At 34.9% G+C, this 15,493-nt stretch overlaps 1 protein-coding gene across 1 annotated transcript; it reads right to left on the bottom strand.

Moving 5' to 3' along the window:
• Positions 1-9,850: 9,850 nt before the first annotated feature.
• Positions 9,851-15,142, bottom strand: LOC140438559 (uncharacterized). The gene is made up of 2 exons (XM_072528220.1): positions 14,408-15,142; positions 9,851-14,152 (listed from the first exon to the last, which is right to left on the bottom strand). The coding sequence occupies exons 1-2, from the start codon at positions 15,140-15,142 to the stop codon at positions 9,851-9,853; spliced, it is 5,037 nt and encodes a 1,678-aa protein (XP_072384321.1).
• Positions 15,143-15,493: the final 351 nt, after the last annotated feature.

Consider the following 15,493-nt stretch of genomic DNA (forward strand, 5'->3'; position numbering starts at 1 on the left):
TAATATTTAAGCTTCTTTTGAATAATAGTTTTTTAATTGAGTAGTATCTAGTTGATAATTGAGGTATAACTATCAAATTACGTCATCACGCATACGTGGCGTGGTCGGCACCGAACAAAGAATTGCATGTTAGGTGCCGGCTACGCCACAGTGGTGTTTTAGTTACTTCTGCTGTATGTTAGGGTAGAATAATTCAAGTCAGACAGAAATGTTTAATTAAAAATAAAACAGTTAAACAAAACAAAATTTGAACATAAAAACTAAATTGTACATAAAATAAAATCAAAAATATAAAATATAAGATTATTTTGAATGCCACATTCTAAAACAAGGGTTTAAACATAATCCTGGTTGACCAACGCATAGATTACAAAAGTAAGGAGTCATATGTCTCTTGTTTTGAGTTTTACACACTCTACAGTCTTTTCTTCGAGCCCGTTTATGGTCATCCGTTCGTTCAAATTTTGACGGCAAATGGTGTGATTCGTTTGCTTTTATAGTTTTTTTGGGACAATTTTTAGTTTGGGCTCCCTCCAAAAGTTCCTCAATAATGGCCAAACGAAAATCATATAAATTTTTTCTTTGACCAGAATACGCATTGAATAAAAAATGAGAATTTATGAGCATTACTTGAAAAAAGTGGATAAATATTTTTTTGTACCACCTTAAGCTTTTACGCTCACATGGGTTGTAAGCCAACATTTGATCTTTACGATCTACACCCGACATATTTTTATTATATTGTGCAATGGCCTCAGGCTTTTCTTTTTCAATACCTCTTCTGTTCGAAACCGTCACGAAATCACCAGAATACTCTGTAGTAATAAATGAAACATCCCTTTTATCACGCCACTTTCCCATAAGAACACCAGAATTGTTATTACACTTTAGAATTATTTCACCTCTCTTGAGTTTAGAACTTACAACTTCATGAGAATTTTCTTTACGATTCAGTCGTAATGTTCCTGTGCAATAAGTCTTCCGCTCGAGAAGGGCAACCGACAATGTGTAACTATTGTAGAAATTGTCCATGAATAAAGAATGACCTTTATCCAGGTATGTCTCCATTAGTTGAAAAACAACGTCTGAGGTATGCCCCCTTTCACTAGATTGAACTTTTGCTCCAGTATACACAGCTATTTTTAGAGTAAGTCCGTTAGGTTCAGCCAGAACATAAAGTTTCACCCCGTACTTATGACGTTTGCTCTTTACATACTGCCTGAACTGCAGTCGGCCTCTCCACAAAACCATTGATTCATCAATGCATAAATTTTTAGACGGATAATATATTTGAGACATTTTTTGGTTGAAGTAATCGACAATCGGTCTCAATTTATATAATCGATCTTGAGGAAATGTATCTCCAATACCTGGATTTTTTACAAAATCTAGGGAACTTAAGATTAACAGGAAACGATTTCTTCCCATATAGTTACTGAAGCAAGTAAGATCGAACAATTTGTGTTTCTTCCAGTAATCATTTATTCGGTTAATTTTAATTGTTTCCATATGTAAAACCAAACCAAAAAATATACGTAATTCCCCTATAGTAATTGGTTTCCACTCCGTTATTCTAGATTTCTCTTTTCCAGCAGAACTTAAGAAAATTTCTTCAGCATACCGATTTATTTCATCAACGACAAGTTGAAAAAATGTGTCATCTGCTAAAAGATTAAAATAGTCTATCGGATTATTGCCTTCAGGTTGAACTAATAATCCACAATTTTCTGTAAAAATGATATTTTTTGTTTGATCATAGGTGGATCGTCCCATATATAATTATTTTGATTAGTAAATATCGGTACCTGTACCTCAGCAGCGATGCCAGTATCTTCATGGTTAGAATGCTGTGATTCACAATCCGAATCCGTCAAATCTATTAAATCTTCATCGTCGGCGTATTCGCTTCCACTCGACTCATAATCATCAAAACTGTCATCATCGGATTCTTCCAGTATTTGTCGTAATTCTTCATCCGTTAAAGGCTTCTTCAATTCGAATTCTGTTCTTCTTTTTTTAAAGCCAGACGAACCAGGGTTATTGCCAGAAGCCATAATCAAACACTTTTAATTATTTACAAAACAAAATCCTGACTTTCGAACCGATATGAAATTTGAGACACAATAAACCTTCTCGAAGTGCCGATGAAGTCTGATAGCTATAAAGCAAGTGCCGACTACTTAAAAACTTTGTTATTAGCAGACATGTACACCACGCACCTATGGCGTGGTCGGCACAGGGCGCATATAGCCGAGCACGCCACAGTGGCGTGACCGGCAGTGAATGAGTTAAAACGACACAGACCAACTCTGTCCACAGACTGGAAATAAATTTAAAAAAACTAAATACACGAACGTAATCAAGGAAAAGAAGACACAAATAACAGAATTGATAATCGACGCACACAGTTTCGAAGAGGTTGACACATTAAATTATTTGGAAGTAGTCAAGAGCAGAAATGAAAGTGTAGATATGAAAAGAAGAATTCAAGTGAAAAATAAACCGTTCTACAGAAATCAAAAAATGTTTACATTTACAGCAATAGAAGAAGAGCAACTGAAAGTTTTTGCGAGGAAGAATATGGGAAAAACACTGAGACCAAAGAGGGAAAACGAAGAGGATGTAAGAGAATGGATGAATCACGAAATACAAGTAAACATAGTTAAAGCAACAAAAGCAGAGAGAATCAGATGGTGTGAACACATAATGATAAGAGAGATAAGCAATCCGTTAAGAATTATAATGGATTGGACACCACCAGGTAAAGAACCAGAGGCAGATCTAAACTAAGGTGGAGACAAGTGGAAGAAGACTTAAGGAGTATCGAAATTACAAATATAGGAAGGATAATCAAAGAGAGAGAAGAATGAAGAAAAGTAGTAGAAACAGAGAAGTGGCACCAGAAACTGTAAAACCACACCCCCAATAGGAGGAGCCCCCCACACAAAAAGGATCTTCATGTGAAAACAGCTTCAGCTTTTTCGAGAGTGTATAGCTTGTATTTATACAGATATATAACAGATGGTTCAAATACACTTGGAAACTGTTTTTCCACGGCACTCCCAAACCGGTTGTATTGGTAATCAAGTAATATTTAATTTCCATGCTTATTCTACTGCTGAAAAAGCCAATGGAGGGCATCTGTGACCAGTTCAATTTGTACATAAATGTGTTCGTGCCGAATTGTGTATTAGTGAGACAAAACTCGAGTCAGTTTTCAAAAATAGAAAAAGTGTAAATAGTGAAGTAGAAGTTTCACAATATAAACCTAAACACCCTAAGACTAAAGATATTCTTGGGAGTTGTAAGTTTGAAATCGAGGTGTTGAATCGAGTTTAAGTTCTAAAGTAGTGAAAAAAAAATATATTACCATAGTTGTATTTATTAACATAGTATGTAGATATTTTTATTTGTAAGATATATAGACTATGTATTTCACATGGCGTCTTTCAATAACTGAATTATAATAAAGGTGTAGTATAGTATTTATTAACATAGTATGTACATTAGCTAAGTACCTACGGAATAATTGCATTATTATTATTATATTAATCATGTTTCACTAATTGACATATTTAAATTCCTTAATAAGGCTCATGTTGATTGAGACTGGCTAAATGACAATTATTGTCCAAGCCAAGAAAAAAAAAGTTTCAAATTCGAGATATATAAACCGGCGGGCGTAATTTCGGCCGGTAATCCCTTGGCCTACCTGCATAAATCAAGGGGTACCATTTATGACAGGGGTAATTTCGGCCGAGGGGTTGATGTTTACGATGAGATTAAAATATTGGTAATTACGCTTCATAGTTTCTGTAAAATATTAATTGTGTATTTATTTGGAAATACCTAATCCTGTGTACCTGTCGGAAATACCTTTAATTTACTTATCTCTTTATTCTAATAACTATGTTGTACCTACTTAAGATTATTCCTTTAAATGTATAAAATTCACAAATAACAGGTATAAAATTATTATAGCTAGTCAGTATTATAACTTATCTTGAAGCTACTAGTCGATAGAAAGCATAAAATATATTATTTGTATACGATGGCATCTGTTTCAGTAATTAAGAGTTCACGCGGTTGTGACTTACTAGTTGTAGAAAAGTTTCAGTTTTGTAAACAGGACGTATTAAAAAGTGGTGAAGTACGTTGGAGGTGTATAAAGAAAAATTTAAGATGTTTAGCCAAACTGTACACTGTTGGTGCGGAATACACAGTTACTAGAAGTGAATTAATCCACAACCACGAGTCCGATGAAACTACGTTGGAGAGAAAAATAGTGACGACTTCATGCAAGCGCAAAGCTGAGGAAGACATATCGGAGAAACCTTCAAAAATTATTAAAAGCGTTCTTTCAAATCATTTGCCAGAGAATTTTTAATCGATAGATGTCAGTCTAATAAGAAGAAATTTGTACAACAGCCGCCGTAAGCTCTTACCAGCCCTGCCTAAGGATATTCACGATGTACATTCTGTACTCGATAGTTATGGACCGAAAACCACAACAGGTGAAAATTTTTTGTTTATTAACAGCACAGCTGATAATATCATTGTTTTTTCTTGCCATACAAATATAATAAGTTTATGTAAAATGAAAGATTTTTACATGGATGGCACATTTTCTTATTGTACAAAATATTTTTATCAGTTATTTACCATCCATGGACTGGAAAATGGGCATTATGTTCCTCTTTTGTATTGTCTGTTGCCCAATAAGACCAGTGACACATATATGAGACTTTTTCTGTTGGTAAAATCTAAAATTTTTGAACTTTATAATATTGTTTTTGAACCGAAGGAGGTATTTGTGGATTTTGAAATCGCAATTCATAACGCATTAAAAGTTGTCTTTCCCAAAACCAAACTAAATGGTTGTAGATTCCACTTGCACCAGGCGTGGTATAGGAAAATACAATCATTAGGGTTAACCCAAATGTATAAAGATAAAAACTGCGAGGAAAGCAAATGGCTTACTCATACTTTTGGGCTAACTTATTTAGACCCCTCTGAAGTTGAAGATTGTTTCATATTTGATCTCATGTCATACAAACCGGACCATAAACTTATAGATAAATACGCAGACTATTTATTAGAAAACTACATAGCGCCAGAATCTCATTTTCCACCAAATATATGGGCATATGAAAACCCATCAATTAAAAGAACCACAAATGCCTGCGAATCATTCCATTCGCACTTTAATTCTAGTTTTTATTCAAGTCACCCTTCTATATTTATTTTTATAGAAAAATTAAAAGATTGTCAGATCGATGCATATTTAAAAATAAAAAATTTAAATATTCCAGCAAAAATTAAAGACAAACAAGTAAAAAACAAACTAAAATTTATCGAAAACATGGTAAATATGCTTCGATCTGACAATATTTCTAGAATTAATTTCGTTAAATCTGTATCACATCAAAACGTTTTTTAAAAATTTATAGTTTACTTAATTTATAGAAATAAGTTTATGTAATAATTTTATTGAAATAAAGAAATATTTTAATATAAAGCATTCTGTTATTTTATTTGATTTGCGGCCGAAAATACCTATGAGATAAGGAAGCAACTTAAAACCTCCGGCCGAATTTACCTACCGGCTTTTAGTACCTGCTCTTTTTCCGGCCGAAATTACGTCCGCCCATATAAACTGCGTCAAAAGAATGAACATGCCTTGCGTGAAAGAGGTAGTGTCGTTCACAAAAGAGTTGAGTTTTTAAGAAATTATAATAATTTTAAAAAAGAATACGCTATATTTGTTTATTTAAGACGGCTAAAGACACAACTGCAAGCTTGTCCAGCATGCTTGTTCAATCTTTTTGTACAATTATACACAATTTGCCTTTGGCACAATACATACAAGCATGCTTGATAAAAATAGAGGTGGTGTAATAAAATATGTCGAGCTCGGATGACGATATGCTTGCTTTGGCCGCTTTTGTTCTTGTAAAAAAAAATACTGAATAAAAAAGCGCCACAATCACAAAGCTTGCACCATATTTCCCTACGGGTACTCAAGCGTGCCTGTACAAAAAGATTAAACAACCATGCTGGACAAGCTTGCATGTGTGTCTGTAGCCGTCTTTAGGCGAAACGTGGATTTGTGCTGAAGGTAGAATCAAAATTAATTTTCCGCAAAGCTTACAATGCTATCTATATTGGACGTAACGTACGGACATTAACAGTTAAAATTAAATTTTTGCTTGTCTTCGACAGTGCTTTTAACATTGGAAGTATTTGCTACTAACTTTCTCAGCTCAGAGCACTACAGTCCAGGTTTCATCACTAATCAAAAACAATCATTAAGTCCATAATTCATATAATATACTTTAAACATTCAGTTAATGTGATGGACAATGCAAGTTACCAGTTCCAATTAGTTGAACCTTTACCAATAATGCCACAAAAAAAATGAAATTGCAACGTGTTTCATATCTTATCGTTTCAGAGTCTATAGTATTATTGTGCCAATCAAAAAAAGTCTCAGCTTTTTTATCTGTCTCCGAGTCATCACTGTCACTACCACTGCTTATCGGTTTTATAAATTTTGTGATATTTTTTGAACCCATTTTTTCCCCAGAACAATTTTCGTATTTTATTTTGATGGGTTTGGTTAATACAGATATATTGTCTTCACTTTTAGTTCCTTTATAGTCCTCAACCGCTAACACAGTTTAGTTAATTTAATAGTTGTTTAAAATAATAAATTCATGTCAGTTCTATATTACTAACTTGATATTAATAGACCAAATCAATAATAAAGGCGGTATTAAAGTATCATCCCACCAGGAGTAGGAGCAGTGTACTATTATTTTAATTCGTTAGTGTAACGACGGCAGCATTGGTTTGTTATTAATTGATTTTTAAGTACTTCCTTTTTATTTTTAGATTCTGATTTGACACACTTTGTAAAAAAGGTACAACCTTATGATTCACCAAGAATTTATTGGACGTGAACATTGTGAAGGTTTGGCCTGTACATTTTTTGTTTTTTGTAGTAGTTGAGTTTATAAAGTAATTAGTTAATTCCCAGACAGGAGTATAGCATTATTTTTAATTTTTACTATTACCTACTTGTCATTTTTAGTTCTAATTTATAAACTATAGATAAGAATAAGTGATAGAGTATAGATGTATAAAAATACAATAGTATATTAAGACACGTCTCACTCTCTAACGCAAGAATTTCTAAGTCTGCTTCTGATAATATTTTAAACGCCATTGCGACACATATTACACATCTTCACAGAAAAAGAAAGAACCGCTAGACTATACTGCTCTCCTAAAGAAAACCACAGCATCTGCAGTACTTATAATAATGAGTAAATGGACTTTAAAGAATATGCAACTTTTAAAAAGGGCGAAAATTGTTACAACAATGCGGTTAAAAACGATTTTACTTTATATCAATAAATCTGTAAGTAAACTATTTTGAAATGTGGTTATACAGGAGAATACTACGAATTCCATCATACAAATGAGTTTGTGCTAGATACACTGAGGAGGAGGACTCATATTGACGAACGCTGAGTAGTTTATTCTTCAGCATTTTATCTCTGATGTACCTATCTAGGAGCCTTTCTAGCGGTTTTGATCAGAAAGAAGATATGCTTATTAATCTGTATGACTTTGGGGTTTAATCCATTACCAGACCGAGTTTTGGTATATAAGTAACTTTTACCTTTTGTTATGCCATTTAATTTGTTTGGTTTTAAAGATTTTATTCCGTGGGACTTATGGTTGAAATTTTTTTATAGCTCACCTAATTTTTTAAATCCTAATTTTGGTATCCAACTGCCAGTCGGTCGTAGAAGGTCTTCTTGGAAATCACTGACTTTACTGAAAGACTAATGTTGGTAGGTACGCTGGAAAAATGATTCTTGGTGTGCATTTCACAAGCTTTTTTCAAGCGTTTCTGTATTCGTCAAGTTTCGTCTTTCGTTTTCAGGTTTTTTACAATCTTTAATGGTATGCTTTTTTATTCTTCAAAAAAACAAGATAAAAAGAGGAAAATATCTTCTTGAATAATAAAAATCTCTGTTTTCATACTCAAAAGTCACGGTTTCTTTCATTTACTTACGCCATTGATATACAATTGAAAACTTATTTCACAAAATGTAGTATTATTCAGTACGTGATTGTGTTTCTCAACTTCAGAACACGTTTCTGTGCATATGCTAATTAATTCATTTAATTAGCAAAATAAAAACGATAACGGCGATTGGCATGCGTAAAATAATCATTAACAACTTATCGTGACTTATATAATGGCTTATTTGTCCCTATGATTTGTGAAATAAGCTATAATATGAGTAACTTAATTGGGTAATTGATTTGTTTTCAAATGGTGCGAGATTTGTTTTGAAAATTCTTTAGAAGCAAATCGTATATCATGATTAATCAGTAGTAATAAATCTTAGAGGCAGTGTAGATGGTCGATACTCTATAACCATAATCTGAGCAATTTCCACTGATCCCGACTAAAAATATAATCCATATCTGCCAACAAATACTTCTCAAACACCCTACGGCAGACTATGCGCCGTATAACCATTGGATGCATTGCGTCTAAAGAATGTACGCTATGCAAATAACGAGAGAGGGTAAATTTTACAGGTAAATTTACTTATCATCTGTTTAAATCAACTTTTCAAAGGGACGTGCTCTACAATAATATCCCGCTCGCCTAACCAAGAGTTAATAGACAAGAAGTGGCCACCCACAATAAGAAGCTCCTTATACATAAATGAACAGATAGCAACACAAAAATAAAAATTTTATAGTAGTCACATCTCAATTATTGGCTTTTATGCTCCAGAAAAAAAACCGAGCGAATTATTTCAGAAGATCAAACTCCTTACCACAGAATTTAAATCTCAAACGTGGTCTGTAATAGATAAGGAAGGTAATCTAAAGACCGATACTGACGAAATATTGGACACATGGGGAAACTACTGTGGCGAGCTATATAAAAATAACGAGGTACCAGCAGAAAATCAGTGGCCCTCTGACTACCCTAGAGAACCTACAGTCTTACTAGCTGAAGTCAAAGATGCAATTAAATCGCTTAAGAAAAATAAATCTCCAGGCATTGATTTAATACCAGGTGAAATACTACATGTACTAGGTATCAAAGGATTACATGCATTCTATTTGCGTGGATGTTTGCAATTCAGGAAAATAGCCATCTGATTGGTGTACCTCAATTTATACCCCGCTTAACAAATAAAGAAACTACTACCAGATATGAAAACTACCGCACACTGTCACTAATAACACATGTGCTGGAACTTTGATTGATCTCCAACAATTGTTCGGGAGAAAGCTTATTAAATTCCTTTCCCCGTGCGTGTACAGTACCAAATATTTTAGGACCATGGACTGTACAAGAGTTTCCTTCGATATAGATAAGCAGACTTCACGGCGATGGTTCAGTATGTGTTTGGTTTTATAGGGGTTTGTACTTAGAGAAAAATAAGCGTAATTAATCGATACTACACATTTAATACCGAGAAAATATTTACAAAGGCACTATTACTAAATAAAGAGTTCGCTTTAATAAATTGTTCATTTTTATACCGGCGTTTTAGGGGCGCGCGACTATAGAGAAAACTAAATGCACTTTATTACCGCACTTTTGACAGTCTGTCAAATACAGTCTGTCGCTAAGATAAAATTCAACATTTGTGGAAACGAAAAATAAACTGAAATTAATATAAAATGTTGTTTTTACAACATACTCGCCCCCGTTGAAGCGTTGGCTTTAACACAAATAAACAGATTATATTATGCCAAGAGAGCATGCGGAAGAAAAAATACATTACAATTATCATCTTATACTAACTTAAATTAAATCGTCATTGGGTAAAGGACACAATTTTGTAATAGAGCGCTTGAAGACTCCATCTTTAGTTTTCACCGAGGCAATTCTTACTCTCCCATCTTTTCCGGGAAAGACCTCAATAACTCTTGCTAGTACCCAATGAAGAGGAGGAGTGTTGTCTTCAATCAGCAACACGAGATCGGTAGGTTCTAGGTTTTTATGAGGGAGAAACCATTTAGGGCGATTTTGAAGTCTATTCAAATAGTCGATAGACCATTTTTTCCAAAACACTTGTTGGAGTTTGGACAAATGTTGCCATAAATTCAATCTGTTTTCAGGAATGTGGATCACATCTTTTTCAGGAAAGGACGTAAGAGATTGTCCAATCAAGAAGTGTCCAGGAGTAAGATACGTAAAATCGGAGGGGTCATTTGAAAGGGAGCAAAGAGGCCGGGAGTTGAGCACAGCTTCAATTTGACCGAGAACTGTAGTGAATTCTTCGAACGTAAGCTTAACATTGCCAAGGAGCCTACGCATATGATGCTTTGCGCTCTTTATAGCACTTTCCCAAATACCACCATGGTGAGGGGCTCGAGGAACTATAGTTTTCCAGCGAATATGAGATGAGGCCAAAAATTCCTTAATAGAACGAGAGCTTTCCTTTTTCTTGAAAAACTTATAGAGTTCAAACAGCTGGTTGCGAGCATCAAGAAAGTTCGTGGCGTTGTCACTGAATATTGTTTGAGGGAGGCCTCTACGGCTAATAAAGCGTTTTAGAGCGAGAAGAAACGTCTCCGTAGAGAGGCCGGAAACGACTTCAATATGAACAGCTCGAGTCGACAAGCAAACGAAAAGAGCAATATACGATTTTAATAAAGGAGCCTTACGAAGGTTGGAAGACTTTATCTGAAAGGGGCCGCCAAAATCTAATCCGACGTGAGCGAACACTCGAGAGGAGTTTAAACGTTCTTTTGGTAGATCTGCCATGATCTGGGTAGCGGGTTTGGCACGAAACTTAAAACAAACCATACATTGGTGAGTGACCTTCTTGACTTCTCGTAGTCCATTTAAAGGCCAATATTTGAGACGAATTTGTGACAAAGTATTTTGAGGACCTGAGTGACAGAGTCTGACATGTTCTCTGTGGAGGATGAGACGAACTACACGATTTTTTGAGGGGAGGAGAAGAGGGTATCTTTGATCAAAGGTAACGTCTGAGTTTCTGAGGCGACCTCCCACCCGGAGCATTTCATTCTCATCCAAAAAGGGATTTAGGGGTAAAAGACACTTATTAGATAGAGTTTTACCTTTCTTAAGCTCAGAAATCTCACTCGAGAAGTTGGAATACTGAAGCATCTTAATAATCTTAAGTTCAGCGTTTTGAAGTTCGCTGACTTCAAGGGTATTAGTTAACTTGCGAGAAAGCGGTTTAGCATTATTAGCAAATCTAAACATATAGGCTAAAGTTCTTACAAACTTTGAAAAATTGGAGAACCTATCAGAAAGTGAGGTGAAGAAATCTATTTGATCATTTCGAGCGTGGAGAATGATTTTCCTTTCTTCAGGCAACTTGGAAGTATACCCTTTTGGGTTGTATTTCAATAAATCCAACCGAAGTTGATTTAAAAATGGAGGACCATGAAACCATAAGGACGAATTTATTAATTCAGAGGGTAGCATTCCTCGGGAGAGTATGTCGGCAGGATTCTCTTTGGATCGTACGTGCCTCCAGTGAGCATTAGGAGAATTATCTAAAATTTGTGCAACCCTATTTGCTACAAATTGGGTCCAACGAGAAGGATGTGAACGAAGCCAAGCGAGAACAATTTCTGAATCCGACCACATATTTCTAGAGTCTAATTGAGATAACTTTTCTTTAACAATATTAGCAATCTTTGCTGTGAGTTTACTACACAATAGAGCACCCATGAGTTCCAATCTTGGAAGGGTCAAGGGTTTTAACGGAGCAACGCGACTCTTAGATGCTAGAAGGGAACAAGACACCTGTTCTGATTTATAGGTCACACGTAAGTAGATACAAGCTCCATAAGCCTTTAAACTTGCATCTGAGAATGAGTGAATCTCAACACCAGTGATTTCTTGACTTAAAAAGAGACATCTAGGTATACTTAAGTCCTTAAAATGAGAGAGACTGCTAATAAAACTTAGCCATTCATGTAACGTATCTGCGTCAATGGTATCGTTCCAACTGATTTTGGAAATCCAAATCTTTTGCATTATAAGCTTAGCGACAACTGTAACGAGATTAATAAGACCTTGAGGATCAAATATTTGGGCAATCATTGACAGTACTTCTCTCTTAGTGTATGAGTTCTTTAGGGTGAAATCTGGAAGAGAGATTGAAAACGTGTCAAGAACAGGATTCCAGCATAAACCTAAAACCTTATTAGAGCAATTATCTGGAGCTATGACATAAGAAGAGTTTGAAGAGAGAGAAGAAATGTTTTTTAGAAACGAGTCCGTGTTAGAACACCATTTATGTAGAGAAATACATGCTGTTCCAAGTAAACTAGTTAATTCCTTGTGAGCTTTGAGAAGAGTTTGCTCATCATTAGCACCGTAGAGAATGTCATTAATATAACAATTATTTTGAAGAGCGTCACTGGCCAGGGGATATTCAGTTTGATGAGTATTTGCCAGTTCCATTAAACAGCGAGTACTCTGAAAACTGGCGCTTTTAGTTCCATATGTAACTGTTTGCAATTCCAGGCACTCAATATCTTTTTCCGGGGAGTCACGCCAAAGTATGTTTAACAGAAAGGTTTGATCAGGATTGATTTTAACCTGTCTGTACATCTTTTGTATATCAGTTGTGAAAACAAAGGAATATAATCGAAAGCGTAGCAAAATATCAAAAAGTTCCGGTTGAAGAGTGGGACCTTTGAGTAGGATATCATTTAACGAGTAACTACTAGAGCTTTTCATCGAACCATCGAAAACAACCCTAAGTTTTGTTGTTAAGGATTCTTCCTTTACTACACAGTGATGCGGGAGAAAATATTTATTTTCTAAATTTTCATTAGTAAGAGAGAGAGGGACTATTCTAGCATGTTCGAGAAAAAGATATTCACTAATGAACGACTTATATTGAGCGTATGTATTTTCATTTTTTAAGAGCCTATTTTCTAAATTAATAAATCTCTTTAAAGCTACTTTAAAAGATTCACCTAATTTTTTATGCGCATTTTCGCAGACAAGTGGTAGGTTTACTTGAAAACGACCCGAAGGTAAAATACGAGTGGTTTTATTAAATATTTGTTCAGCCAATTCCTCATCGGGGGTTAATTTACTAACGTGGGGAACTTCTTCAATTTCGAAAAATTGTTGTATCAATTTATCTAAATTATTCTCTTCGGATTCGGACTGAACAAAGAGAGAAACATTTGACTGAGAAATAGCCAAGTTTGAACTCCGATGAAAGACATGAGGGGGAATAGTACCAAAAATAACATAACCTAAGTGGGTATTCTGAAGAATGGGAAGATTCTTTCCTAAACGAATGAATCCATCAGTCAATAATTCGCTATAGATGTCGCCAGCTAGAACCAAATCAATTTTACCGGGAACAGAGTACGAGGGATCTGCGAGAGTGAGATTAGGTGGAACATTTATTTTGCTTCTATCTAGGGTAGCTTTAGGAAGCCTACAGGTTATACTATCAAGTACAGCAAAAGAAGTTTTGAAACTTCTATCCTTCACATTATAGGGAAAAAATTCTATGTTAATCATTTGATTTGACATTGAGGTGTTTTCGGATATGGTTGATATCTGTAACTGTTTAAAATAAGGGGTGAGGTTTAACTTCTCAACCAAATCACGAGAAATGAACGAATGTTGACTCCCATTATCTAGGAGCGCCCTGGCATGCATAGGTCTGCCATCTTTAGAATACACTGTCACTAAAGCGGTAGCCAACAATACATCAGTTTTAACTGATAAAGCAGAGAGAGAAGTGGCTGTATGAGAATCTGCAGTATTTTGTACTTCTAAAGGAGGTTTGAACGAACTGGTAGAAGCTTCGTTTTGGGTATGAGAATTATATGAAGGCGGAGTAGATGTGTGAGCAACACGACTGGAAGAGCCTTGAGACTGTTTGGGAGCTTGAGCGTTGCGATCAATCGAGAAAGATTGCCTATTCGTGTTCCTAGAGGAAGAGACATTTTCAGAGGTACTATGCAAGAGCGAGTGATGTCTTTTCTTACATATACTACATGAGCGTGAAGAGTTGCAATCTTGAGAAAAATGTTTATTACCCAAACAATTCCAACAAAGTTTCTTACCTTTTACAAAATTAAATCTTTCCTGTAAAGAGAGACATTTAAAATCATTACACTGATAAATTTTATGAGAATTACTTTTACAACATATACAATTAGTATCCGAAAACGAGTTTGTTTGTAAATTAACTGATGAAAACAAAGATGTTTTTAATTGAGGTTTTTATGATGTTTTTTTCTCGAGAAAACTAAAAAACTGTGAGAGAGTAGGTAAAGCCTTTGAATCTATTTCATACTCAAATGACCTATGCGTCGCGAAATCTAATTTTTGTAAAAATACTTCGATCAATAGTAAATCCCAATGTTCGATAGGTACAGACATATTTTTAAGAGCAAGTAAAGTTTGTTTACAAAGAGTTAAAAATTCTCGTAATGATTTTGCGTTACTTTTAGCTAAAGATGGAGCCTTTAACAATTTTTGGATGTGTAAAATAATCACACGCGATTTATTTTCGTATCTATTCTTAAGCGTGTCCAAAGCGATCCGGAAATTTTCTTCTACAACTTCTATATTTTCTATCAAATGTAAAGGTTCATTTTTTAAGAAAGATTTCAGATATATAAATTTTTGCACATTGTTTAGCTCTACATTATTGATTATTAGCGTTTCAAATAGCTGATAAAACGCGTTCCAATCGGCGAAGTTTCCTGAGAATACCTGCATCGTAATTTCCGGCAACCTAACCTTAGCAGTGGCTACAGTTGGTGGAGTATCGTTTGAGATGAGCGAGTGGGAGGGTAACTTTAAAGCTTCCATCTTATGCTGCAGTCCAGCTAGTGTAGAAAAGTATTTTTCCTCCATCAGTACCCTGTCTTCTGTTTCAGAATCGGTTTCATCGATTTCTTCAATCTGATCCATCACGTCTTCATATTTCAGATAACATGTTTTCAATTCGGTGTGTCTGAGTTGAAACTGGAGACCGTCAGTTTCTGCATCTGCGTTTTCTAGTAACCAGTTCGCTATTCTGGTAATCTTGGCCTTCAGTGGTTTTCTCTTCTTCTTGAGATCTTCCATTTTGACTTTAACAAAAGGTACTACTACAAAAACAAATGCCTAAGGCCGTGCAAACACCGAATTCTTTAGAGAAATTAATGTTTATATTATATACTAATATCTGTATCACACGGCGAAAATAGAGTCAATAATGTTTATATTATAATAACCTGTAGAGCACACAACGAGAATAGAGTCAATAATGTTTATATCATATAATAACATGTGTAGCACACGGCGAGAGAGTTTATAGTTTATTAAAACGCGATAAATGTCTTAAATTACACTGAGAGTTTACTTTTCAATTAAATTTTTCGCACACGCGGTAAATGTCTACAAATGTCTACTAATAAATTTTTTAAAGAGATAGTC

Source organism: Diabrotica undecimpunctata, chromosome 4, assembly GCF_040954645.1.
Source record: "Diabrotica undecimpunctata isolate CICGRU chromosome 4, icDiaUnde3, whole genome shotgun sequence".
In the NCBI taxonomy this organism is placed as follows: domain Eukaryota; kingdom Metazoa; phylum Arthropoda; class Insecta; order Coleoptera; family Chrysomelidae; genus Diabrotica; species Diabrotica undecimpunctata.